Source organism: Aphelocoma coerulescens, chromosome 11 (assembly GCF_041296385.1).
Source record: "Aphelocoma coerulescens isolate FSJ_1873_10779 chromosome 11, UR_Acoe_1.0, whole genome shotgun sequence".
NCBI lineage: Eukaryota > Metazoa > Chordata > Aves > Passeriformes > Corvidae > Aphelocoma > Aphelocoma coerulescens.
In genome coordinates, this window is record NC_091025.1 from 918,247 (window position 1) to 945,622 (window position 27,376).

At 53.5% G+C, this 27,376-nt stretch overlaps 2 protein-coding genes and 1 long non-coding RNA gene across 5 annotated transcripts in view; 1 reads left to right on the top strand and 2 right to left on the bottom strand.

The window, feature by feature from the left end:
- Window positions 1-11,420, bottom strand: part of LOC138116900 (uncharacterized) — a 43,077-nt gene extending 31,657 nt beyond the window's left edge. For 2 of the 3 annotated variants that reach the window (XR_011154393.1, XR_011154392.1), the window contains exon 1: window positions 10,882-11,420. This is a non-coding gene — a long non-coding RNA (uncharacterized lncRNA). The remainder of the gene's footprint in view (window positions 1-10,881) is intronic. The other variant, XR_011154394.1, reaches the window with a different exon arrangement.
- Window positions 11,421-11,830: 410 nt separating this feature from the next.
- On the top strand, window positions 11,831-15,177 carry PSMD7 (proteasome 26S subunit, non-ATPase 7). Its single transcript, XM_069027321.1, has 7 exons — window positions 11,831-11,961; window positions 12,465-12,556; window positions 12,817-12,909; window positions 13,399-13,496; window positions 13,769-13,849; window positions 14,403-14,494; window positions 14,693-15,177. Exons 1-7 carry the CDS (start codon window positions 11,888-11,890, stop codon window positions 15,129-15,131), a joined length of 969 nt encoding a protein of 322 aa, XP_068883422.1. The 5' UTR covers window positions 11,831-11,887; the 3' UTR covers window positions 15,132-15,177.
- Window positions 15,124-27,376, bottom strand: part of WWP2 (WW domain containing E3 ubiquitin protein ligase 2) — a 33,114-nt gene continuing 20,861 nt past the window's right edge. The window contains exons 10-24 of the mRNA XM_069027319.1: window positions 27,090-27,264; window positions 24,157-24,211; window positions 22,571-22,652; window positions 22,147-22,275; window positions 21,928-22,006; window positions 21,743-21,814; window positions 21,554-21,642; window positions 20,357-20,516; window positions 19,305-19,438; window positions 19,052-19,192; window positions 18,384-18,504; window positions 17,989-18,093; window positions 17,799-17,895; window positions 16,940-17,012; window positions 15,124-16,811 (exon numbers count right to left, since the gene is read on the bottom strand). Of these exons, the coding sequence (XP_068883420.1) occupies window positions 16,712-16,811; window positions 16,940-17,012; window positions 17,799-17,895; window positions 17,989-18,093; window positions 18,384-18,504; window positions 19,052-19,192; window positions 19,305-19,438; window positions 20,357-20,516; window positions 21,554-21,642; window positions 21,743-21,814; window positions 21,928-22,006; window positions 22,147-22,275; window positions 22,571-22,652; window positions 24,157-24,211; window positions 27,090-27,264 (1,612 nt within the window). The 3' untranslated portion in view covers window positions 15,124-16,711. The remainder of the gene's footprint in view (window positions 16,812-16,939; window positions 17,013-17,798; window positions 17,896-17,988; window positions 18,094-18,383; window positions 18,505-19,051; window positions 19,193-19,304; window positions 19,439-20,356; window positions 20,517-21,553; window positions 21,643-21,742; window positions 21,815-21,927; window positions 22,007-22,146; window positions 22,276-22,570; window positions 22,653-24,156; window positions 24,212-27,089; window positions 27,265-27,376) is intronic.

The following is a 27,376-nucleotide window of genomic DNA, read 5'->3' on the forward strand; positions in this document are numbered from 1 at the left end:
GCAAAAATACCTATTTTAAGGAAAAGCCATTTTGTGAGTCACGTAGACAAAAGTACAAACACCAAGTACCTGCTGTGTCAAGCAAAATACATAAAGCACAATCAGAAAAACCCACTGGAAAAAGTGTCACACAAAGCAATCTGGAAAAGTAACATAAAATGACTGATGGGCTGCTTGTCACTTTTGTATGTATTCTCACCCTTCTTCCACTCACTACACTCATTTCCCTTTTGTAAAAAAATATTCCCCTTATACGGTGTCCCTGATCCTTTCAGAGTATGACACAACATTAATAACAGAGGTAAACAAACATCCAGACCAAAACAGAGCATGTCATCTATCACACTTGGTTCCTCATGAAGTACAAGCTTTAACTGGAATTTGTGTGGCCAGAAAGACGGAATTATCAAATTAATTCACATTTTGTAAGTTTTTTTCCTTGTTATTCTAATTGAAAAAACAAAAAGAGGAATTATTTCCACAACATATATCTTATGACTACTGCAGATCCAGACCGACAACATGCCAGAAGGTTGGAGAGCACAGCCTGAGGCAGCAGCCCCACACATGTGGCAAGAGTAGCCTCTCTTCTTTTTAAAAACAGAGTAGAACAACTCAGCTGCAAACAAGTGGGCAGACACGCCAAGCAAGAGGCATGGCACAGCTGGAGCGTGCGGCGGCAGCGTGAGCCACGTCAGGCACTGACACACGGCTCTCTTGTCCGGCCCCAGCGGGAACACGGTCAGTGCACTCCCCTGAGAGCAAGGCAAGGCTGTTTTTAGTGGGGACAGGCTCACCCAGACATCCAGCTCAAGGTTCCAGCGATGACAGGGCTGATGGCTGACAAGTTACTGCCCAGAGGCACGGACTGTCCATCCCTGCACATGTCCAGAGCAAGGTCTGTCCCCGTTACAAACACAGGCGTCGATCCACGACGCATTACTGAGCTCCATGGGGGACCACGGCCACAGCTGGTGGCTCCTCAAACAGGGGTGCTGAAAGCTTTGAGTCACACAGTCAGGATAATTTTCTATTTAATCTCATGGACATTCCAACTGACCCCTGCTCCTCACATTGCCATAATTAGAAGCATTTGACATTACACTTTAACAACATTCTTCTTAGCTGGCATTTTTGTGAGCAATTAATAACCTCAACTAAAAATAAAATGTATGTATATATACACTGTGCTATGAAACCCACAATATTTTAAGATAGTGTTTCATCTGAATACTTTCTTGAGGTCACATGGAGCATCTATCTCTTTATATGGATAACTAGAAGCAAAGAGGAATCTGTCGTGATAACATGCAAATAAGTACGGTGCATTCATACGAGACCAAACACTAGAGTAATAAAAAGGAAGGAAAACTACACAGCAGGACAGATATTTCCAGCATTAATGTAGCATTTTCACCTGCTGTGCAGACACAAATTCTGTGTACATGAATTAACACTTGTTCTTATTTGTTTTCTTCCCTTCTTTATAGACTAGAAGCCCTATGTGCGCCTTTACTTTCAACTAATATTAAGAAGCATCCATGGCTGCAAAGATTATTTCCATTTATTCATGTGAAAAATGGGGTTGTTGTGTACACTTCCTGAGGGGAAAAAATGTGAAGAGTTATGCCAAAAACGAAGAAGAAATATCTCTTAGACTCTCATCATTTTATCACCAAGATACCTTTAAAAAAAATGACTTACATCCAAGCTATGGTCACCCTATTGCCAATAATAAGGGCTAAATCAATTTAATCACAGAGCTTCTGTACTTGCTGGTTGAGCAAAGCTCAGCAGGAGCTCCTGGGCTTCATGGAGGTAGAGACTGTCCTCTGATTTCTTATCTTAATGTTTTACATTAACATTCTTTTAATATTAACAGGAGCCTGAAAACAGCCCTGCATGTGCAACTGGATCATGTGCTTATTTCCATCAGCATTCCTCTGGCAACCAGTTCCTTGTAGATAAGATTTCTAAAATAATTAATATTTTCATGGAGCCAGCTATGTTTTAACGTCAGAGACACGCAAGGAGATGGTTCTGAGAAAAAAAAAAAAAAAGTCATTACCTAAACAGGTAATTTTTACTGAATTCCTGAGGGGCTCCAGCACACGGAATTCCCTCGGCTGGGCTGTACATTTGCTATCAGAACATACGTGCATTGTACCTCACTCAGCTTGACTCCTAAAATCTGAGTGTGGTAAGTCTCTGGTGATAGAACAGTCCTGATTGCTTTTGTTCTGCTAATTAGCAGGGAACAAACCCTTGGAATAAGTTTTTCCCAGTGAGTGCGCTAGGGCACACACAGTGCAGTAATAGCACCACAAGAAACTTGTGTAACAGAGAATTCTGGCTTCCTGCTTTCTTAAGCCTGACACAAAGCTGGAATAATTAGGGTGATAAAGTCGAAGCAGCCCGAGTAAATTCAGCTAAATCTGGTATCACCACAGTTGGGACACTTATTTGCATGTTTAAATTACTCAAGTGACTAATTTTATAATTTCCTTTTCAATTGCTGAATGCCTTACGTCTCAAACGAGTCCCCTGGGAGGCAGAGGCACAGTGCACGGTGTGTTAAACTTACAAACTTGTTATACTGCACCAGATTAGCATAATATTGCATACGTTATTCCTTATTTAATAAAAATTTAATTGTGCATATAATTTGATAATTCAATACCAGTAATTTGTTATACAAAATCTAGAATGCACTCATTTGGTTTCTTCCTTGGAAAAAAGTTACCTGTGAGTTCTCTGTGACTAAACATTCTCACTAGAACTCCCAATTTTGCCATATTTTACCTGCAGCCTTCCTAAACAGCTCACACCCAGGGAAATCAAAGCCTTTCATTGGCACTCAGAAGTCCTTAAATCCAGCCCCCTGGGCTTTATGTGGGAGATGCAGAACACTGAGGCTGCAGCTCTTTGTTAATGATGTTCTGATGGTACTCCTTGGGCACATCTTCCACGAAAAGCCATGGAAGGACCACGGAATGTGACCAGAACAAACAGCATTCTGTGCCCATTGGAGGCCAAGTTCTCCACACACTCTGATGCCATGTGAAGATTTCAATCACAGACTGAAAACAGCCACTGAAAACATCTTGAAAAGCATTTGGAAAATCCCATAGTTACATCATTCCCAATTACCATCCCTGGCAAAACAGCCTTTCCACTGGTTTGTTGACATGCAGTTTGGTTTTCTACATCCTGGAGGGAAATGGTGGTCTTGGGAACCTCCTAATGAAAGTAAAACTCACTCAACAGGATCACAGGAATGACAAATTCGTTCTCTTCTGTAGAAATTAGCAGAAAATATTTGTCTCGTGTTCTACTGACATGTTATTTCTTCCCTGTTTTCTAGTTTGGCTCTCTGGAGCTCATCCAAAGCTTCTGACACAAAAAGTACAACTGGCAGCAGCTCTCCAACCCCTAAGGCAGCCCTGGGGATTTAACACCCACAGACCCTCCCCACTGGGTGCCAACTGAGTCCCAGCAATGTATTTTAATTGAGAGCAATTACTCCACTAATAGAGGAATGCCAGAGAATGCATTTTTCCATTGGAAAAGAATTCCTAATAAACAGCCACCTTCACACAGGTGTTAAAACCATTAACCCCCACAGCTGAGAGAGGAAAGGGTTCTTTCTCTCACATGAAAGCAAACTTTGGGAGAAGGCAGTTTTTGCAGAGCTGCATTAACATCCTCCCACAAAGGTCAGTGCAGCTCAGCCCGGAACCTCCCAGAGCCTGCTGAGAAACCCTTTACATCTGCCCAGCCTGTGTGCAATCTCAGTGTAACACACAGGTCACCTTCCTAAACTTCTCTACCTTCTCTACATTTAAATTAATTGTATCATTTTATTTATGTTTCCAACTTACTGTGGTGTATTAGCATATTAAAATTAACCCTGCTGGCTGTAATCACTTTACCTTAATAAAACAACTTACCAAGGCAAATTTGATAAAATTATAGTACCCCCTTGTGGTGTTACCTTCATGCCCCAGTAGAACACCTTTTAATATTATATTTTTTTTAAATACTTTTCTCTCAAGCTCAGTGGATAACTAATTAGCCTTTTCTAGGATCCATCAGGAGCAAAGGGAAGCAAAGGGACTATCACTGGAATCCAAGAATGGATGAGCTAGAACACCACTTTTCCATGAGCCAAGGGAGTAATCTGTACTAAAAACTGACTCATTTTACATCAACAAACACAGCTGTGATGAAAACATCACTTGGGCAATTGTCTCCCTGATGTAAAAAAAAAACAGTAAAGAATGATTTCCATTAAAAACCAACAAGCTCAACACCCAGAACACAATCAGCCCAATCAGCTTACCAGTTAAAAAGAAATTTGAGAGTTCACCTGTGATTATACCCCAAAGAATCACCCCTCCAAACTGTACACACAAACCTCAGAGGCACCTCCTTATAGATCCTGAATATCCTGTACCATTGCACCATGGGTTCCAGCACTATGAAAACTCCTGTGCAACAGGTTTAGTACCCAGAAGTTCAGGTGCCCTCCAGAACCTGAAAATATGGGAACGTGGGAGCATCCAAGAGCCTGCTCAGTGGAATTTCACAATCAGGGAACCTTGCAGGGACAGCCTGGACACAATTCACAGCTATTTTAAACTCATCGTCTACCAAGCTCAACCTGTGACCTTCCATCACGACATTCAAAAGTTACTGTCTCCTGGTCATGACAAATGGAGCTTTGCAGACACAACATTCCCAATATTTGGCTGCAGTCTAAGAATGGAAAAGAGAGAAAGTCTGGCAGAAATACACCTAAGGAGATTTTATTCAGGGAAGAGAGGATCTCCTGCTTCACACACACAAGCCATTAAGAATTTTACAACCAAATCATACGGAGCTGCATGTATAGAATGTGTTCCTTCTCCCTTCCAGCAGCCCTGCCTGATAAAGGAGCCTGGCTCTGGGCTGGATGTGTTTCCTTCTTCTTCAGGACTCAACTCTGCCTTTCTTTTTCCTACTGCCTTTCTGAAATTCCATGGAAAGCCATTGTTGTTAAACAGCAGTAAGTGTTACTCTCCCAGCAGTGTACACTAACAATAATTCAGCCCTGTGTCAAGGGAGGCTGTGAGTTCCTAGCTGAATTTATTTGAAAAATAAAGTTTGTTCTTTTTCTCCGAGATCTTTCCTTAAGCCAGCATGGAACTCTTGTAAAAGAAAAGTGCCTCTAAGTACCAACTACCCAAGGAACAGCCTTTTTATTTTATTTTTTTATTCGTTGCTCACCATGACAACATAATAAATGAGCCCTGAGAGACTGGCAGTGCTTAACTATTTAAAATTGTGTATTTTATCTTTCACTGTAGGCTTCCAGACATAACATCCATGATCTATTTTTCAAACCCTCTTCAGTGTCTCTGAGTGAAATGCGCCAATTTTCACCTGCAATACGCAATGATCAGAAGCACACCTTGAGCGGGGACTCTGGTAACACTTTACAGAACTACTCACAGTATTTTTGTGATCTATTAATAATTACTCACTCCTGTAAAAGAAAGGCAACAAGGCAACAGTTTCACCATCTGCTTTTTCCATTTTTGTTTGGAATTCTGCTGGATGGCTCTGTATTCTTTCATACATGACTAATAGGAAAGATACAAGACTAATAGGAAACACAACTGCAACTTCACTTAGGGTTGGTTTCAGTTAACAGATGGGCTTTAAACTATCCAACATAAAAGCATTCATTTCAGAAAAACTGACCCCAAAACTGCTTCATAAAATGAAGTATTTCCATTTTTTTTCCCCTCAAAGCTTTAGGATCTCTCATGACACTACAGTATAAGAGGCCCCTGGGTTAAAAAAAAAAATAGCACACACACACTTACAATTTCTGACCTTAAATATCAGAGACTAAAGGTTTTGCAATAAAAGTATCAGCAGTAACACACACGGCTCTACAAAAAGCCTCCAAGACCACAGCTTTCCTTGCTAAATTTCAAGAGTCAACATAAAATTACAGCAAAGAGATCTCCAAAATCCCGTTCTTTGGTCAAGTGAAGCTCTAGTTTTCCACCAGCCATACGGCAGCTGTGGTGGGACTTGGGGCTGTTGCAGCAGTGCTTCCCTCTGGATAAGTAACTCCTACGAGGCAGTCGCGGGTGGACACTGTCCAGAACCGCTCAGTCACACGGCCTGGGGGCAACAGCACAAGTCCTCCTTCCAAACCCCTGGATGTAAAGCACAGCAAGTGGAAAACTGCTCATCCCACACACACCCGGGACAGCTGAAGAGCATTTACCCAAGATCAAGATCCCTGGATGTGCCCGAGGCCAGGCTGGAAAGGGCTTGGAGCAACTTGCTGTAGTGGACGGTGTCCCTGCCCAGTGTGGTGGCAACTTCAATCCAAACCCGGCTCAACAGCGGAGCTTTCCCGGCCTCCCGCTTCCACAGGCTCTGGCTCCAGCCCAACCCACACCACAGCATTCGCAGCAGCTTCACGCAGCTTTACATTTACATTTAGAGATGTTCAAAATTATACTGAAAAGTATTTTTTTGCAACTTGTTTCTCCTGCTTCTGTCCCAAAGGTGCCAGGGCACCCGCCCCGGACGCTGAGAGCGAGGGGGCTTCCCAGAACTTCCAGGCAGAGCCCATAGGTGGCGGCATTTTCGTATGGAAAAACCAGGATTCCCTTTATTTTAACAGTCACGGTACAGTCAGAGCCCGCTGGTGACGGGCAAAGCCATCCATTCTCCCCATCAGCTCCTCTCCCCAGCCGCGGCTGGGCAGTGCCCACACAAGCAGCAGCATTTCCCTCTGGACAAGAAGCCAAACTTTCCTCCCCACTGCGTTAAGGAGCAGCATCCCAGAAGTCACCAAAGCACAAGTTTAGAAACAGAGGAAGCAAGTGAAGTTTTCCAAATTGCGCTGTACCCCATGAAAATGGCTCTTCATTTTGAATATTTTTATTACTTCCTAACCAGAATTCTCTGAGTTTTGCAGAGAGGTATAGAATCACTCAAAAAAATAACAAAAAAAGAACACCAAACAAAACTCCCCCAAACCCTGTAGTTTAAAAAAATGCTGTTAAAATTTCGTACAAGAATTAACAATGGAGAAAAGTTAGCAAATAAGACAAAGTAGAAAGTAAGTTCCTGTGTTTCCAACAGTGGTTTTGCCAGATGCATGATCACATCTGCATGTGAGCAATTTTTCATTATTTATAAATGCGTTACAGGAACACGGCCAAGCTACAAACCAAGGAGTCCAACACACATTAAAAAAAAAAAAAAAAAAAAAAAAAAAAACCAACCAAAAAAACAGGGAATGTGTCTTGGTTATAGAACAAAAGAATTCATTTTATCACTTGGCTTTAGCACTGGAGAAAATGGCTCCTGGTGCGCTGAACCCCGTGATGAATGTGCCCCCTCCAGATCTTTATTGCCCCTGTAAATCACCGCACTGACAGCACTTAATAAGAAAGCTTTGGAGTGGGTTTGAAGTTTTGCTTTGTACAAATAAAATCTCATATTAAAGAATTTGCTAGTCCTCAAGGTGTGGAAAAATAAGTATGACTAGAACCTGTTGTGCTTGCTTTTTTTAACTGTTTGTTTCCACTATTATTTTTAAATCATTTTTTAGCAAAGGGACCAGAATAACATAAGGAAAATTATCTGTATTAAAATAAAAAATTAGAGTTAGGACTTAGTTATTAAAACCCCATATTTCTGATGTTTTATACCCTGTGATGTCTGGACAGGGCAACAAAATCAGAGGCATAGAATATAAAACATTAAATATCTTCCATGGTGTGATACAACATGTTGACAATACTCCTGGTTTTTAACTAAAGAAAATGAGGATCCGATGTCCACAGTTATCAGTCAAAATTCCACTCTTTGAGAGAGGGCAGGATTATCTGAGTCACCTGCTACCCCCCAGGTGGGAACAAAAGGGTTTAAATCCCTTGGCAGCAACTGCAACAATATTCACAGATGTGGTCAGTAATGACTTCTACATATATATATATACACATATATACACACACAGCTTTGGTCAAGCACCCTATAGGGAAACAGAGAAATAAACTACTACAACACAAATATTTAAAGTTCATATCAGAAAGCGAATAGACTCGTTTATAAATACAGATTTAATTGTTTGCTTTAGAGATTACATTCTAGAACAGATATTTGAGGGGGGGAAATGGCTATTTGGAAGCATTCAGAAGCAAAGTGCAGCTTGGCTCAGGTCATCATGTACTGACAGACAGTGTCAGCACATCACCGAACTACACTTTAACCAAAATAAATCACAATTCATGTGGTGGTGGCTTTCTGTTCTGCTTCCATGGCTTGCATTATCCTTGCTCAATTCCAGGCAGCATCATTCCTTCTAAACCAGTTTATGACACACCCTGGCCGAGGAAATCTTAACAGGAAACTACAGTTATTTGGACAAAGCTAAATGTATTTATAGGGAAATAAATGTATTTCCTGTTCAAACTGGGAGCACAAAGGTATTATGTGACAGACTATCAACAGGTCTGGAGGAAGTCCAGCTTCTCCTGATGGATTAAACACATTTGAGAAGGTACCTCAAGAAAATACACGCTACTGGGCATGGTCTGTAAGTGTAGGAAAAATAAAGGAAGGTTTTTCCCTAAAAACAAACCCAACCAGTATTAAAGCAGCACATCAGTAAGAGTCCTTTAGGATTAGGATCCAAAGTATCAGGTATCAATATTTCCCAGCTGCATGGATCTTTCCATGCATCTTTTTCTACCTCTCATCACTGGAAAGAACATCTGCAAAGGTATGGCCCCTGTGCCACCAGGAAGAGTAACCTGGCACTTGGGGCGAGTGTGCAGCCCCAAACCGAGCAAAAGGAAGAGGATCGGGGCAAAAGGGGGAGAATCAGGGCACACGTGGATTTGGAAGGAAGTTCCAGGTTCATCATGTTCACCCCCAGGGACCCCCTGAGCTGGACACGGACCCAGCACAGACCCCTCCCCTTCCATGGATATTCCCCTGCTGCCCACTCCCCCTGCAGCTCACCGGGGCAACAGCTAGAGCCTCCTTTAACATTTATAATCATTACTTTGATTTTTAAACTACTTTATGATGGTTTAGTCTTACTTTCCAAACCAGAAACCATTCTTACACCTCTGAGAACTTTTGTGTGTAACTTTTGGGGGTTGTGTGTGGGTTGGATTGGGTTTTTCCTCAACAAAATAAAAGCCCAACAAATACTGCAGGAATCACCTGTTCCATTTAAAGAGCAGATCCCAGGTCCCTTCCTCCTTCCATCCCCACTCCAGGTGAGGTGCCAGTGCTCAGGGACAGTCCCAGCTCAGCACTCCAGAGCAGGATCCCCTCTCAGTGAGGATGTTTGCCACTCCACAGCTCAACCACCTCATTAGCTGCTTTTTATTGAGCACCAACACTCATTACTTACTTCTCAATTCTCTGATTAAGCACCACACTGCCGGGATCCCCAGCCTGCATCTGCCACCTGATCAGCTCAATAATTCTGATAATCGCAGACCCAGAGAGCTGGGAAGGGAAGGAACTGCAATCCCGGGGAGCTGGCTCGATTTACCCCTTTGTATACAACATCAATACCCCAAACTCCCAGCAACACAGTCCAGAGAATCCAACTTCAAACGCGCCAAGTTCGAGAATAATTTCAATAAAAAGCCACAGCAGGTCATTAAAATGCCCCTTAATTGTGTCTGCATCGCACTCCGTGCTGCTCCCACCCCGTCTGGCACCCTCCAGAGGTTTAAAGCTGCTCGGGGAGCTGGAGGAGCCCCGGCAGCCCCGCCGTGGCTCTGTCACGGCCGGGGACAGTGGCAAAGGCCAGCACAGCCCCCTGGCCCTCTGCCCCCAGTCCATCTCCTCGCTGTCCCCCATCACTGCCTGACATGATTTAACAACTGTAATTCCTTATTTAACGATGTCAAAGGTTTTTAGGAAATTGACTGTATTTCACCAACGATATATTTCTTCTCGATGACAGAGTGGTTAAAATGATTTTTAAACCAAGACAGCAAAATAAAGCAGTAATAAAATCAATAAAAGGTGCTTAAAACATTCCTTCTATTAGGTAATGGCATTTAAAATATCCGTAGCTTGTAATGGCACTTAGGATATGCCTGAAAATCAATGAGCTAAATTACTTATTGAACTAGTTAATTTGAACATTGAGTTTTATATGTATATTGATAAAACAAGCGACAAAAACCCTGGGTGTGTTCGAATTCCACGGTCAGATATCTCCCTCTGCCGGGAAAAAACCTCTGAAAACGCCACCAGAGACTTTTTTTTTTTTTTTTTTTTTTTTTTTTAAGCAGGAACACTAAAGGATGTAACAACTGAAAACTCCACGAGAGGTCTCAGACTCTGCAGGCTTTGTAAATTATTATTGGTTTTGCCAAAATCTTTGAAGTTTTACGATGCCGAATAGCAACACAAAACCTTCAATTGCACCCAAAATACCATTTGGTATTTTGAAATAGCAAAATATTACCACTATATCCAGAAATATACAAAACCACGTGGGAAAAGTGTAGAAAATAAGCGAATACCATAGTGCTTTAAAAACTGTGAGATCACCCTCAACAACTTTGATATTTTTCATGTTAGTAACTCCTCCATGTAGACTCTGAAGTGACAGCCTCAGGTAATACTTTTGTTTTGCTAGAAATAAAGCGGGAAAGACAAGTTCTGTGTCAGCTTCTGCTCCTGAGGCGCAAAAACCCTTCTCCAAAGCCTCACCTGAGCCCGTTTCTCCTTCACACGGTGCAAAAACCTCTACAAAACCTGAGAGGCTGAAGGGCATTGGCTTTACCTGACACGGTCCCTGGGAAGAAACCAAACACTAATAAAGATTTCTACCTATTTTCGTGGACTTTTATCGCTGCGGTAGCGGAATCCCTGCCGTCCCCGGAGGCTCTTTCCCGGGCCAGGTCGCAGGGACAGCACCGGCGCACCTGTGAGGGGGAGGATTAAAGCCGGTGTTGGCACTTCCACTCCGTCCCAGGGCTTCCCTGCGCTCCCACCCCCAGGCGGGACGGCAGGGCCGGGAATGCGGCCCGAGGGGTTCCTCACTCCCGGAGAGGGCACGGAGATCCCTGACCCGGGGAAAGGCGAACGCCAGCCTCATCCTGCACGGGAGCAGCCGCGGGGCCGGAACGGCCCAGAAGCACCCTCCCGGGAGGGCTGGGGCCACTCAGAGGAGGGATGGGGGGAAAACGAGGGGAAACGATGGGGGAAAGAGGAGGGGAACAAGGGGAGGGAAAAAGAGGCGTTAAAAAAAAGCAGGGGGAGAAAAAGAGAGGGGGGGGGAAGGAAAGAAAGAGGGGAAAGGGGGGCAAGAGGAGGAAAAAAGGGGAGAAGGAGGGGAAAAGCGACGAAAGGCAGAGAAAAAGAGGGGGGAAAGGAGGGGGAAAAGGGGAGGGATCCGCAGCTGGGGACGGCCCCTCCCCGCCCTTTCCCCGCCTCGGGGCGGAGCAACGCCGCAGCCCCAAGATGGCGGCGGCACCTTCCCAAGATGGCGAGCGCACCTTCCCAAGATGGCGATGTTACCTTCCCAAGATGGCGATGTTACCTTCCCAAGATGGCGATATTACCTTCCCAAGATGGCGAGCGCACCTTCCCAAGATGGCGAGCGCACCTTCCCAAGATGGCGAGCGCACCTTCCCAAGATGGCGAGCGCACCTTCCCAAGATGGCGAGCGCACCTTCCCAAGATGGCGGCGCTCCCCCGAGCCGGCGGCCGCCCCGCCCCGCGCGGTGCACGCCGGTCGCTCGGGGCGGGCTGAGGGCTGGGGCCGGTCGGGCCTGGTGCGGGCGCGGGCGGTCGGAGCGAGCGGGGCCGGGCCGGGCCGGGCAGGGCGGGCGCCATGCCGGAGCTGGCCGTGGACAGGGTGGTCGTGCACCCGCTGGTGCTGCTCAGCGTCGTCGATCACTTCAACAGGTGCGGCCGGGCGGGAGCGGCGCCGCGGCGCTGAGTCACGGCCGGGCCGGGCCGGGAGCAGGGCCCTGAAGGAGCCCGGGGCCGGGAGGGGACCTGGCGGAGCGGGAGGGCCCCGGCGCCGGGAGGGGACCCTGTCCCTCCGGCACCCTGGGTAATTTGGGCCTAATTCCGCTCCCTCCCGCCGGTGCGGAGCGGTTTTAGAGCCAGAAATAAAGCCCTAAATCCCAGGAGGTGCCCGAGCCCACGGTGGGTGACAGTGGGATCGGTCCCTGCTCGCAGGCGGTGTCGGGGTCGGGTCCCCGGCCTCCCCGGGACAGGCTTTGGTTCCGAGGGCTCCAGAACGCCCTTTCGTGGCTGCGAACACAATTTGTGATAACACAGTCACTATAACACAGTCACTACCCCTCTTCCACCCCCGCTGTGTCACCCCCGCCACGAGAGGGGGGGTCCCTGCTCCCTCCCTCCCGCCTGCGAAAGGGACTGACAGTCGTTTTTCCTTTCAGAATAGGAAAAGTGGGAAATCAGAAGCGAGTGGTCGGAGTGCTGCTGGGCTCCTGGCAAAAGAAGATCCTGGATGTGTCCAACAGTTTTGCAGGTGAGTTCAGGTGGCCTGCCCTTCTCCAAACCCACTGAATTATTTAGTGGATGGATTGTGTTGGGGTTTTGGAAGACATCCTGATCCATCCATGTACAAATCACCCCATATCCAACAACAAATGCAAACTGCTGTCGACACCCCCAAGTAAACCTCACTCTCCTTTAGCAGCCAAAAATACCCAAACCCAGAGCGTTTCAATGAACATTTTAATTCAGGAAGTTGAATTCTTAAACACTGGTGTTTTGTTCTATTCCCAGTACCTTTTGATGAGGATGACAAGGATGATACTGTGTGGTTCCTGGACCATGACTATCTGGAGAACATGTATGGAATGTTTAAGAAGGTCAATGGTGAGTTGAGATCTTCTGACAGTCAGGGGTACACTCCCAAAAACTTTCAGGGCTGTGGAAAAGGGAATTTCTATTAATCACAGAATCCTTAAGGTTGGAAAAGACCTGTAAGATCATGGAGTCCAACCATCAACCAGCACCACCAGCGTGTTCTCCACTAACCATGTCCCCCATCCACGCGGTTTTGAACACTTCAGGGATGGGACTTGCATCTCGAGATGCCAGAGGTGCAGGCTGTCAGACCCTGAGAGCAACACAATTGACAGAAGCCGTTAAATACGCAGTGAAGGGACCAGCAGGAAGGTTGTGGGTCAGTAACGGTGACGAGTGAGCGTGGTCACTGCTCAAGCCATGGCCTTGTAATCCATTTCCCTCTCCTCCACATGGATCAGACTCTCACCCTTGATGTGCCTACCCAGTCTCTGCCCGGGTCTCTCTGCTGGGGCCTCCCCACGGTTCTGATTCCAAATCCTTTCTGCTTTTGCTCAGCCAGAGAAAGAATCGTGGGGTGGTACCACACGGGCCCGAAGCTGCACAAGAATGACATCGCCATCAATGAACTGATGAAGAGATACTGCCCCAACTCTGTAAGTTTGGCCTTCGGGGTTGTTCTCTCTCTTTCCCTAAAAGGGGCATGGGGGAAGCCTTGACCCCACCTTTTTTGCTGGTGACACAGTATGGTGGCTGTAAAGTGATTGAGGAACTGGGATCAGGAGTTTTCTGAATCATTGTCTCAGTGCCTGCAGTTACCCCTCTGAGCAGCCTCGTGCTGGTGCTGAGGAGGGAAGAGCTGGCTCGGGTATTTCTTCCTACTCTTTGACCAAAATCCAGTTTTCTGCATGTTTTCTTTCTTCCCGAGGTGCTGGTGATCATTGACGTGAAGCCGAAGGACCTGGGGCTGCCCACAGAAGCCTACATCTCAGTGGAGGAGGTCCATGATGTGAGTGTTGACCGTGTGAAGTGTCACAGTCACGGCTGGGAGCACTTGGAGGCTGTCACTTGTGGGTGTCACTGGCTGCAGGTGCTCCCAGGTGTGCCCCGTCATTGTGGGCCTGCCCTGAGCAACTCACGCCTCACTGTGCCCCATGCAGACAAACACCCAGCAGTGAGTCACTGTAATTGTTGCACTTTAATTATGGATGTGTATGAAATACTAGATCTTTTTGCCTTTCTGAGACCTTCACTACAGAGCAGGAGCTGCTCTCCCAAAATGCAACAAGGTTGGATCAGGGAAGAGAGAAATAATTGTGATATTTAGTGAGAATTTCCATTGCTCCCTGCTGGGTACACACCAGCAAAATGCAGAAATGGGAAGTTACCCAGAGCAGGAGAGATTGCTGGGGCAGTCGGTGATACGGTGATTAAATCAAGGACATCCCAACTAGAGCCGTTCCTCTCACAGCCCTTGTGGCCTGCGTAGGGCTGCTTTTCTGGTTTCATCGGTGCAATCCCTCATGCCCTGGCTAAAATCCCCTGTTTGTGTGTCCCTTCAGGATGGCACCCCAACCTCCAAGACTTTTGAGCACGTGACGAGCGAGATCGGCGCGGAGGAGGCCGAGGAAGTGGGTGTGGAGCATCTGCTGAGGTGAGGGGGGAGCTGTCCCGGGCCCTGCCCGCGCTCCCAGCGGCATTCCCGGTGCCACTGCCCAAGGAGCGTGCTGAGCTCATGGCATAAACCCCGGGAGCACTGGATCCCATCATCACACAGCTCTAAGCTGGAAAGGTCCCAAGGGACAGTGCCCAGCAGGGTGAGGTTCTGATCCCAGTTCTCTCTGCATTTCAGGGACATCAAGGACACAACGGTGGGCACTCTGTCCCAGCGGATCACAAACCAAGTCCATGGCTTGAAGGGACTGAACTCCAAGCTTCTGGACATCAGGAGCTACCTAGAGAAAGTAGCCCTGGGCAAACTCCCCATCAACCACCAGATCATCTACCACCTCCAGGATGTCTTCAACCTGCTCCCAGATGTGAACCTGCAGGAGTTTGTCAAGGCCTTTTACCTGAAGACCAACGACCAGATGGTGGTGGTGTACCTGGCCTCGCTCATCCGCTCCGTCGTGGCCCTGCACAACCTCATCAACAACAAGATTGCCAACAGGGACGCAGAGAAGAAGGAAGGACAGGAAAAAGAAGAAAGTAAAAAGGAGAGGAAAGATGAGAAGGAGAAGGACAAAGAGAAGAGTGATGGCAAGAAAGAGGAGAAAAAGGAGAAAAAGTAAAAGGTGTAGTTTTTTTATTTGTAAATTAAAAATCTTGTAAACTAAATCCCTGGTGCTGGGGTCTTGTGTGTTGTGCTCAGCACTGCTCCTCCTCACACAGGCAGGGTTGGGGGAGCCATGCGGAGGCTTTTGATTTGATTATACTTCAATATCACTTTTCCTTCCCTCAGTGTGTCTTGGGGGGTGTTGAGGCCTCAGCTCACACACATTCTGCTCTCGGTGAACGTATTCCCATTTTCCAGGGCTAATCCATTACCATCAGCCAATTTCGTGCACCGCAGCCATCCCTGTGTTTAACTGGCTCTGTGCCCCAGTCCCTAGGGGTGTGGCACAGCTGAGATGTTGTCACTGCTGTCACAGCTCTGTACCAGCAAGGCCCCAGCCCCTCCCTGGGGACAGCGCTGGTGGCCCTGTCACCCCTGGTCGGGGCCAAGCAGCTCTCAGGGCAGCAGGAGGCTGTGAGCCCGGGGAGGCACTGGGACCATCACCGCTGACACAGAGCGGGCAGGGACAAAATCCACGGGATTTGTGATCCCAGTGCTGAGCTCCGGCTGCTGTCATGGTCCTGGAGCCTGAGCACTGCACAGACCCCACCTGGGAGCCATACCCGGGCCCAGGGGAAATGCTGACCCAGGACAGGCACAGACCTGGGACTCGCAGGGATCCAGGACACAGGCACACCTCGGCAGCTGCTTTGTCGTTTATTGCACACGAAGCCGCGCGGGGCAGGCAGGGCCGTGCCGACCCGGCCGCTTCCCAGCCCGGAGCCGTTGCAGGGTCCCGTCTCCACAGGCCCCCGGACACACGGACAGGCCGGGTCTGTTGCCCGCACACAAAGGGAAGGGCAGGAGTGACATCCAGGTGATGTTGCCCTCTCCGCAGCCCGGCCGGCAGCAGAGGGAACACAGGAGTGTGGGCAGGACCCAGGCTCTGAGCGAAGGCCGGCAGGGCCCCGGCAATGCCCTGAGCCCCCAGGGCTGCTGTGGAGCACCAGCTCCGAGCAGAAACCACATCACTTAAATACAGCTGCCCAGGGGCCACGGGTTGCAAATCAGGACACGCTCAGCCAGGCTCTGGCTCCAGCAGCTGCGGGTCTGGCTGGGGAAGGGGCTGTCCTGGCACGCAGACGGTGCACAAGAGCCCTTCAGAAGCATCATCTTGGGGGTCCTTGTCATTGTTGCTGGATGCTGGGTGCAGGATGGGGCCCAGAAATCAGTCAGAGCCATTTTCCCCCTCACCTGCCACTACCAAAATGCCATCAAAAGGCAGAAAACAGGAGGGGGAAGAGCCCCTACCAAACACCTGTCTGTGTCTGTGAGGGGGGCCGAGAAGCCCCAGTGCCCCCTGTGCTGCCCCCCAGCCCCTCTGCGCCAGCCCTCGCGAGCCAAGCCCTTGTGTCCTCCTCTCCATCACACCTCAGATTTCCTTAGGGAGGGAAGCAAAGCCCTGTTCCCCCAGGGCCGTGTCAGTGCAGGCCTTGCCTGGGAGCAAGAGCCACAGTGTCCATAGGGGCCTGTGCACATCCCAGGGAGGGCCCTGGGCACCGGCCAGCAGCACTCCGGGAATGCCCCACAGCTCCATCACTCCTGTCCAAACCCTTCCGTCTCCTCGATGGCGTAAAGCAGCTTCTCCTTCAGCTGTTCGTAGCTCTTGTAGGGAGGGAGATCCAGGCGGTTGAAGCTGGGGGAGAGAGCGGAGGCTGAGACATGGCCAGGAAGAGCATCCCATGGGATGGAGAGCCCCGTGCAGCCCCGCAGCGTTCCCTGTGCCCTCGCGCACTCCGGCCAGGCCGAGGGGCAGTGACTTACCACGTGTGGCTCCGTGGCAGCCACGTCTCTTTGCCAACTTTATCGATGCAGAATTTCTGGGGCCCGTTGCTGCCTGTTAATGACAAGCACAGCAAAGCTCATTACACGACCAGGAGCTGAAAAAGAAACCCCTCCCACACACACTGAGATCCACCATCATGGGTTTACAATCCCAGGGACACACAGGGGGTAAACCCACAGAAACAATTTCTGCCTGTTTGCAGAGAAGATGTTCAAAAAACAAAGGAGAAAGCAAAATGCAGGTTCACAGCACTGAGGGGCAAGAGCACGATCTCTGAGCATGATGGTTCCATAGCCAGTGCTAAAACTTATTGATCTGTAAACCCTCAGGATTGTGCGAGTCCATCCAAGAGTTTTAAAGGACCTGGCACGGGAAGACTGAGTCACTGGCTTTTTAACAGATTGGGAACGCTGGAGAGGTTCCAGGGGGCGGAAAAAGCTAATATGCTAGCAAGAACAACTGAAGGGGTTAAGCAAGCTGGTTGGCTTGACATGAATACCAGGAAAGTCAGGGAAAGGCCGGTACAGGCCCCAAAAAGCAGCAAATTAAAGAATGAGTGGAACCACACTGTGGTTTTCTGAAAAAGAGGCTTTGTCACACAAGAATCAAAATTCAATCAGAAATCCAATCTCATTCAGATTGAGATCACCAACCAGCCCAACAAAGTTAACCCTGGCAGGGTGGTCACAGCCAAAGAACGTGTCTGGAAATGGCACAACACCAGATGGGACCCCTGTGCTCAGACCTCGCAGCTGCTTTCCTGCTCACGTGCTGCATGTGCTCTGTGTGGGGACAGGGACAGGAAGGTGCCACCCCCACTGGCTCCCCAGGACACACCGATGAGCTCAGCAAAGCCCCCGACGGGCAGGCGGCAGGTCCCCGTCACAAACTGCAGCAGCCGGATCCTCTTCTCGTTGTCCATCTCCTTAACCACCTGCAGCAGGAACGCAGCAGGTGAATGGGATCCTGGTCCCATCCCACAGGATGGCTCGTGCCACCCCACGCCCTCAGCTGGGCTCAGACTGACCTGCCAGAACCACTGGATCTGTTTGCTGTTCTTGGTGTAGTGCCTGTAGATGGTATTTTTCTGCCAGTCGTTCATGTCAATCTCCTGCATCCCACACAGCATCAGCTGGGGACAGAGGAACACTCAGCAGGGGACAGACGGGGCCCCGTGCCCGCGCTCCGAGCACCGACTCCTCCAGTGCCAGCCTTCAGCTGGCCCAGGCACCAGCACTGAGGCATCTGGGATGAATTCCTCCCATCCAGCGAGATGTTCTCTTGCCAATGGACCCAATGAGCCACCCACAGAGCAAACACCCGGGGCCGTACCCTCGTCAGCAGAGCCGATGGGCACAGAGCATGAGCAGGGTCACCAGGTGCCCGTTCACATCCACGCCCCCACCCCAGGTGCCAGCTCACCTCCAGCTCCTTCTCGTCGAAGTAGCGCAGCCACTCGAGTGGCACCACCTCGTTGAAGCCGTCCAGGAACGCCTTGGTCTGTTCCTCCACGCCCCGTGTGAACCTCCAGTCCGTCAGCAGCCTGCGGAGGCAGACGGGGTCGGCACAGAGCCAGCACCGCTGGCCCAGCACGGGGAAACCCCAGGATCCCTCCCACAAGCAGGGAGGGCCCCGGGAGTGTGGGGAAGGAGAGAGGGGCTCCCTCAAAGCACCAGGGCTCCCCTCAGTTCCCACTGGTGGATTTCTGTCTCTGCCTCCAAACCCATGAGCAGCATTCAGCCCCAAGCATAGCACAGTGGCCTTAGGAGCTCCAGGGGTACAAAGCACGTCCCCTGGCTGGAGCTGGGCTGGAGCTGAGCTGGCCCTAGCAGCCCCCAGGCAGGCAGGGGCAACAGCCATGGGATGGGAGAGCAGCCTCAGCCTCTCTCCCCTCTCCTTTTTCCTGAAAGTACTGGCAACTTCCCAGCCCGCAGCAATCCAGACTGCAGCAGAGCTCGGCCAGCCGCGCCAGCCCGGGCTTGTCACAGGCCACGTAGCCCAGGGAAGCGGCCACGTCCCAAGCCCCACGGTCCCACCCCTGCAGCCGCTGGGGGCGGGTGCCTGACAGGACCCTTGGGACAGCCACTCACATGATGTACTCCTCCTTGTTCTCCTCCGTCACACGGATGCTCTCACCACCCTCCTTCAGCTCGTGGGTGGTCACCTTGCCCAGGATCTCCATGTCCTGGATGAAGTACAGCTCCAGGCCGCACTCCTCCAAGCTGTTCTCCCTGTGGGGGACACTGGGATGTGATTCCTGATGGAGGCACCCAGCAGCAGTGAGGGGCTGTGGGGAGAGCTCTGCCCGCCCACAGCGCGACCGGAGGAGCGCAGGGCACTCACTTGGTCCAGACGATGGAGTTGTAGAACTCGGGGTCGATGGACTCCAGGTCCTTCAGCGTCGGGCGCTTGTTCAGCATCCGTTTGTAGAAGGGCAGCGTGAAGCCAGTATCGATGAACTTCCCGTGGTACAGAGCCTGTGGCAGGGAGGGGACACCAGGTCATGGGGGACCCCAGGACACAGCCCTGGGGCGAGAAAATGCTCCACCCTGGGGCACTGATGGGGCAGAAGGAACTCATTGCCGGGTTCCTGAGCTGTGGCACTTGCTCCTGGCTGGCACACACGGTGGGAAAGGGTGGGCTGCCCCAACAGCACTGCCCAGGGCGGGTGGGCTGCAGCCCCTCTCCCTCCCCACCACAAATTCCACTGCGTCTCCCTCTCCCCTCACAGCTCTATTAAGAGCACTTGTTTAAACAGAGCTGTGCTGTGGCTTCCCTCAATCCCTGGCTTCCAGGAGCCCCGAGGCAAAGGCAGCCAAAAATAATGCAGACGCTTGTCTAGAACAGCCCAGCGGTGAGTAATAGTCTGGGGTTTTATTGGTATCCTGCGAGGCGGGGCAGGGCAGGGCAGGACAGCGGGGCCGGAGCCGCCTCCACGCACACCCCGCAGGGCTGCGGGCCAGGGACCCTTCCCTGGGCCCGGGGAGCCCTGGCAGCCCCCCTGCCAGCCCGGGGCACATTGGCCTTAAGGAATCCCAGACAAACAGGAGGAGCTGCTCCAGAGCTTGGGCAGCTGGAAAATCTCACACTGCTGGGACTAAAAATAGTCCCTGGAGCTGCAGACCCGACAGCACCTGGGGTGACAGCCAAAGACCTGGAGCCATCCATCCCCGCCACAACTCCTGGGAAACCAAGTCTCCTCTGGCCCCACAGCCATTCCCTGGATTTAAAATGCATCACCCCACAGCACCCCCTTGCAGGGCCATCTCCCATGGACCCACACATGGGCAAGAAGGGGCTCACGGAGGGCAGCAGTGCCGAGCCCAGCACAGCTGTGGCACATGGAGCTGCCCCTCGCCCTGCTGACCACCCCGGGCCATCCCCCAGGCTCTCACCATGGCGATGAAGCGGCCGATGAAGCGGAAGTAGGTGAGGTGGTCGGGGTTGATGGAGGAGGCGGGGTTGATCTGCAGGCAGTAGTTGTTCTTGCCCGCATACTCGAAGAGGCAGTACATGGGGTTGAGCACCTCGTGGGACAGGAGGAAGAACCACTCCCTGGATGAGACAAGGGGAACGCGGTGACAAGCAGCTCAGGGAGGGGACACTGTGTGTCCCTGCACCAACTGGGTGCCCACCTCCTCAGGGTGCCAGGCAGGTGCTGGGCACTGGTGTGACTGGGCGAGGGTGTCCCCCTCCCCGAGGTGCCCTGTGGGGTTTGTGAGGTGTTTCTGGAGATGCCAGCTTGCCGCAGGCCCCACTCAGAGCATCAGGAACCCCGTCAGGTGCCACACACTCAGTCCCAGCTTGGCTGTCCAACACATACACACCCCAGTGCACCCAATCCCTCTGCACACGCTGCCCCAGGAGCCCCACGCCAAGCTCAGGACAGCACCATCCTGGCTTTGCTCCCCCGGCCGTGCAGGCAGACAGGAATCCTCGGATGTGGAGGCAGCCCCGGCATCCCGTCCGTGGTTCTACCCTGTGGTAGAACAGCATGACGTAACCTACCATAGGGTAAAACCACTGGCAGGACACAGAGAGAGGTGGAGCAGGAGCAGGAGCCAGGGTAGCAGCCCCACGAAGGGCAGCAGGTGAGCATGGGGTGGCAGCGGGCAGGGACACACCAACCCAGCTCCAAGGAGATGGCCCAGGGGAGCCAGAGGGGGCTCACAGGCACACAGGACCCCCTCAAGCCAAGCCACAGCCCATACCCTGTGGCAACACCATACTGGGGCAGCAGCAGGGCCGCAGCAACCACATCACACCCTGTCTGCCCTGGCATACGTTGACTGTCTGGGAACACCAGGGCCTGTCGGCTGCAGGGAGATGATGCCACTCAGCCCATCACCCCCACACTGGGGGTAGCAGGGGAGCCCCAGCTGGGTCCCCTGTGCTGTCACTGCCAGGGACATGCCTGGCAGTGCTTTCAGGGCGTTCCACCACTCCTAAAACCCAGTTTCCCATTTGAACACCCCTGAACTCCTCTGCTGAAGGACTGGGAGTCCTGAGTGCAGCCGCCTCGTGCCTGCGCTGCCCACGGGACAAAGGGCACAGGCAGGGCACGACTCCGTGGCCCGGCACGCCGTGCTCACCTGGCAATGCCACCGTAGTCCAGGCCCTCCTCCCCTCGCATGATGATGTACAGCCGGCGCCGCAGGTCGTACGGCTTCATGTTCATGATCTGGGGACGAGCAGGGAAGTGTCACCGCGGTCGGGGCCAGCTCCACTCCTGAGGGCCAGCTCCACTCCTGCCTGGCTCTGTGGCCCCGGCACCTCCCTACCTGCTGGAAGGAGTCCTCGAAGAGCGTCTGCCGGGACACGCTGATCTTCACATGGCTGGGCAGTGCGTTCGACTGCAGGCAGGGCAGAGGCACGGGGCTGTGTGAGGCTGGCACAGCCCTCCTCACCCACACCTGCCCACAGGGCTCAGGGCACCCACGCAGCCGCCCACAGCCGCTCTACTCACATGGCAGAGGAAGCGGAACTGGTGGTACTTCCAGCGAAAGCTCCGGTCATACGCACCTGGGGAGCCGCCGTGCTTGCTCCTGCCAAAGCAGCAGGGCCTCGGTCACACCCCCGGCCCCGAGCAGCCCCCATCGCCACCCAGGTGGGATGAGGGTCACTGGGTGCAGCTCTCCTCTGTCAGAGCCCACGCGAGCCCCCAGACCCGCTGCTCGGGGCTTACCCAGACTCGAAGCCCGGGCGCGGGTCCTTGAAGGTGGTGGTGCGGGTGTTGTGGTCCACGAAGTACCGCACGCTCTCGTTCGTGTACTTCATCTCCCAGCCCGGAGGGAGCGGCGGCTCCTGGATCATCCTGCTGGCAAGGAAGGGCTCACCAGACGGGCCCTTCAGGCAGTCCCCCTTGAACTACAGCTCCGTGCCAGGCAAAAGGAAGGATCCATGGCATGGGACTGGCGAGCGACTGCGCGCACTCTGCAAGAGGAGCCCTGCCTGGGCAGCACTCCGGCCACAGCCACAGCACTGTCGGAGCTTCACTCTCTATTTGTGGGATGCATGGCCTCATTGCAGGCCAGCAAAAGGTCCTCAGCCAAGGCAGGTCCCTGGAGAACAGCACCTTCCCAAACCCTGCTTCCCCCACGGCTGCCTACCCCTGCGTGCGAGGGTCTTCCCACTGCGTGGTCCGGGTGTTGTGGTTCACGTAATACACTCGGCCATTGTCCTGTCTCTTCTCTAGGAGAAAAGGGAGAGGAAGTGTTAGCTGGAGTCCTGGGAACAGACCTCCCCTTCCCAGCTCATAGAAGTTTGTCAGCTGCCCCATTCCATCTCCCTGGCTCCTTTGGAAAAGACAGGATAAACCCCACATTCTTTCCACGTGCCCAAGCTGCCTCAGCCCAGCAGCGTCAGTGTGCGGGAGGTGCCAGGGCAAGGCCAGCGCTGCCAATGAGCTGCCAGGCCAGCACGGGGGCTGTGCACAGCCACACACCCTCGTGGCACACACACCCCCCCTCCTGGGACACACAGCAGCGTCCCTCCCTCCACATGGATCCACAGGTGCTTTCCAAACTCCCTGCATGGCCTTGCTCCAGTGCACACATGTGTGAACACACACCCCCTCCTTGTGCTGCACACAGGCACAAAACAGCCCCACCACACACACCAGCCACCCCTACACACACCCCTGCCTCCCCGGCACCGTGGGTGCCCCGCACCTCCTCCTCGTCCTCCGTGTGCTGCATCACTCCCACATGCTCAGCCCTGCACCTTGTCACCTCCCTGTCACCCTTCTGGCCAGTGCCAGCCCCTCGCTCCATCTCACTCCTGGACTGTGGGCAGCAGCCCCCAAATGATGGCCAGGACTGCATCCACCCCGGGGATCCCATCCATCCTGGGGACCCCCACCCCAGGGTGCTCAGCCCCACGCAGAGCTGCGCCTCCCCAGCCTGCCCAGCTGGCACTGGGGATGGGTCCCTTCTCCTTGCTGATGGGAGGTGGGACACCCAGCAAGGGCTCCACCACTGCCCCCATCAAGACACTGCCCTGTGGACTCCCTGAGCAGCCTGAGCCCCTCTGTCCTGCTCCAAGCTTCCACAATTTTAACCCCTGTCCTGCTCTCCCTGGCACGGCACAGCCCAGCTGCACCCACGAGCGTCCCAGCCTGCCCTCTCCAGGAATGCTTTGGCCCATGGAGGGGATCTCTCTGTCCTGGGGGTGACACAGGGACTTTTCAGAATGTCCCGGCACACAATGCTTGGGCCATGTGGGGACGACCAGCCCTGCTCCTGCCAGCTCCCAGCCCTGCTACAGACCCAGGCAGAGCATCCTGGAGGCAGCACAGCAGCAGGACAGATCCCTGCTCGGCAGAGGAGGGGTCTGGGGACAAGCAAGGACTTGGATTCCCAGCATCTTCCCCCATCCAAAGAACAATCACAGGCATTTCTGCATTCAGCAGCTGAGAGAGGCTGGGAACTCCTCCAGCAAAAAGGGAAAAAGGGGGGAAAAAAAGTTGAATTTCACATCAGAGATCGTGCTAGTCACAGGCAGACTCAGCCCCACGTGCAGCCGAGCACAGGGAGTGCTGGCTCCACGGCCACCCTTCCCAGTAACGCCAGGGATGGGAGCGACTGAGGCGCTGGCAGCACGGTGCTTCCCCGCGGGATGGGCAGGGTCCTGCTGCCGGTGACAGGAGTGTCCCCTGGGGGCCATGCAGGAGCAGGTGAGGCAGCAGAGTACTTACCCCAGCCAGGAGGAAGGGGCCCCAGAGGATCATTGTCGGACGGGGCTCCGGAGGACTACAGACAACAGAGAGAGCAAAAACACGGAATAAACCCCAGAGCCGGGATGGCTGGGAGGAGCAGAACATAGAGGTGTGCCGGCCAGCCCCGCTTCCACTCGCCTCTCCTTGGCCCACAGCTCCCAGGGAACTAAAAAAAACTTGCACTCAAGGGGAGTTAAAAAAAGAAACGCAAAAAAAAAAAAAAAAAAAAAAAGAAACGCAAAAAAAAGAAAAAAGCCCAAAAGCTCAGCCTAAGCAGGGGCTGGGGCAACCAAGGGGCGGCGGGCAGGGGCAGGGGCAGGGGCAAGGGGCTGTGCCGGCCGAGGGCAGCGGGACGGCCCGGAGGGCTCCGGACGTGCGCGGCTGCTCGGCTGCGCCGGCGTCCCCTCCACATACACCTCCAGCCTCCTCCAAGAACCACACACAAGAGGGGAAAAAATATCGCAGGCCTTTCCAATGAAATCATTCCCACAAGCGCTGTCCACGCCCCGCGCTTCCTGGCGGGATGGCGGCCCCCTCCTCCCGGGCAGGGCCGGTGCGGGATGCGCTGCACTGAGCCCGCATTCAGCCCGGGCGGCCCGGCCCCGGCCCCCGCCCCCGCCGCACCGCACAAAGCCCCTTTCTCCCGAGCCGGGCTGGCCCAGCACGGGGGGCACGGGCCGCTGTCCCGCGCCGGTGGGTGCAAACCCCCGCCCCAGCCCCGCTGCGCTCCCTGGGGATGGAAGGTCTCCGGGGCCCAGAGCAGGAGGGGACCTGGAAGCGCTTTTAATGGTTAAATAAGAAACGAATCGTTACCCAAAAGGTGAAAGCCCAGCTGCTGGAGGGGGCTGTGTCCCAGCTCCCCGAGCCAGGACGGACCCGAGTCAGCCTGGGTCAGGGCATGCCACCCGCAGCCAGACCCGGCCCTCCTGCCCGGAGCCAGGGGCAGCCCCGGCCCTCGGGGCGCCAGGGCCCCCCACCCCCGAGAGGCACCGAAACCTGGGTGGGTACAGCTCATGACAGCCCAGCACCCCGGGGATGGCCTGGCACAGTCCGTGCCCCTCCGAGCTTCATCTCTTGTACCCGCCCTCTGCGCCAGGACTGGCATGGCCAGCACAGCTCGGACCTGGGGCAGCGTCCGCTCCCTCCCCACCAGGACAGGCTGCCCAGACACGCAGCCGAGTCTCGTCCAGAGGTACCACCTCACTGGCACCTAAACATAGCTAATTGAAGCTACCAGGGCAGGGCTCCAGGCAGCTCCTGCAGCTCCCCACAGCCCCTGGGAACAACCTGGCCCCTGTGCCAGAGACCCTTCACACAAGGGATGCAGCACCAGGGCATCTGCTGGGAGAGCGGTCCCTAGCTTCACCCAAGCCCCCCAAACTCTGCCTTTCCCAGGCTCTGCCCCACTGCTCGTCACCCCCCCACCGTCCCCTCCAGCAAGGAGGGCAGAGGGATGCTGGAGGCAGGGGCAAGTCAAGCAGAAAGCCCCTGTGGGGCAGGAGGCAGAGCAGCAGCCATCACCGCTGGCAGCAGAGCTTGAAACAAAAAGTACAATCGTTTCATCAGGCTAAATTTGGAGCTCGAGTCCCTCCCTCGGCAGAGCGCGGCCAGGGTGAGTCGCACGGCACTGGAGCGGCTCCAAGGCTGGCGCTGGCGGGGAGTGAGGGATGGGCCCGGAGCCCCGCTGGGAGCCCCCTCCCAGGGGAGCCCCTCCCAGTGCCCTTCCACTGGGCTCTGGTGAACGGCACGTGGGGCAGCGCGGTCGTGGCGGTCCAGCACCCCTGTGAGGCTTGGAAGGGTTGGAGAGACACCCAGGGAGGGACAGGCAGGGGAAGGAGAGGGGCTGAGCCCCGGGAGCGGCCCTGGTTGTGTTCCACATAGAATGGACTTTGCACTGCCTACTCCCCTGCCCAGAGAGCAGCCGAGCTCCTCGATGCAGCCCTGAGCTCACTCCAGTCCCAGCTGGGACTCCTGGCTTTCTCTGAGGAGATAAAAGTCAATGAGAAGCTGGTTCCTCTAGGCTGCCCACCTTCCCTCCACACCTGTTCACCTGCCTCTGGCACAAGTGCAGTTTCACCACTGCACGGGCCAGATCGCTGCTCCGGGTGGCAGAACCGCTCCAGCCTGGCCCTTTCCCAAGCACTGCTCTCCCTGCAGCCCATGGCTACCAGCACTGCTCAGGTCAGCAGAGGTGCTCACTCCCACAGCTGGGTCCAGATCCACAGCAAAGGTGTGGCCGGGACAAGCATGGTCCCTGCCCAGAAACAGAATGGTTGAGACCATTCCCTGAGCAAGGAAATGCAAATACTCAGCCCAAACCAGGAACGAGGGGAAGCAGCAGAGGAAGCAGGAGGGAACTGGCCAAGTCCAGCTTGTTCCTTGCACCCTCTGGTCCCTGGCTCCTGCAACCCTCTGCACTTGTACCCTGGGCCTGCAGCTCCTGCTGCATCCAGGACCCAGCCACGCTGTCCTCAGCCCAACAGAGACCCAGGGAGGGACGAGCTCAGGCCCAGAGCCTCCTGTCCTGCTACACACCAGGCTCCCACTGCTCCCTCAGCTCCAACAATAGGTTCTGCAGCCCCATAGGTCTGCAGCAAGGCTTGTCTGATGGGAGTCACAGGAGAATGTGTGCCACTGGCACTGGAGAGACCTTGGGCACAGGCAGCTGAGGACACCTCCCACCACTCTTCAGGGCCGTGCAAGCTGGTTTATAAAAAGCAAGTCACTCCCCCACGGCCTCTGCAGGCAGCTGAGGAGTTTGTGGGCTCCCATCCAGACACTGCTCTGAGCTCGCACAGACCCCACACAGCCCAGCAAGCGCCTTCCCACGCTCCGTGGCTCCCAGGCAGGCCCCGGCGAGACCAGCGGGACAGCCAGGTGAGACCCCCGCCAGCACCACACCCGGCTCTCACCTGGTACAAGAACCTTTGGCTGAACTGCTGCATGGCCCCTTGGAGCTGGTTGCGCTGCGACTGCCACTGCTCGTAGTTCCTGACGTACTCGGCCGTGGGGCGCTGCCACGTGGTGGTCCGGGTGTTGTGGTCCACGTAGTAATACCTGCCTCGAGGATCCACACGCTTCTCCCACCTGCAAGCACCCAAGGAAGTTGTCACTGTGTGTCTCACGCAGCTTGGTGGGTCCTGCGGACTGGCACCCTCTGACACAAGGGCTCCGTGCCCAGCTCCAGCATAACCACTGG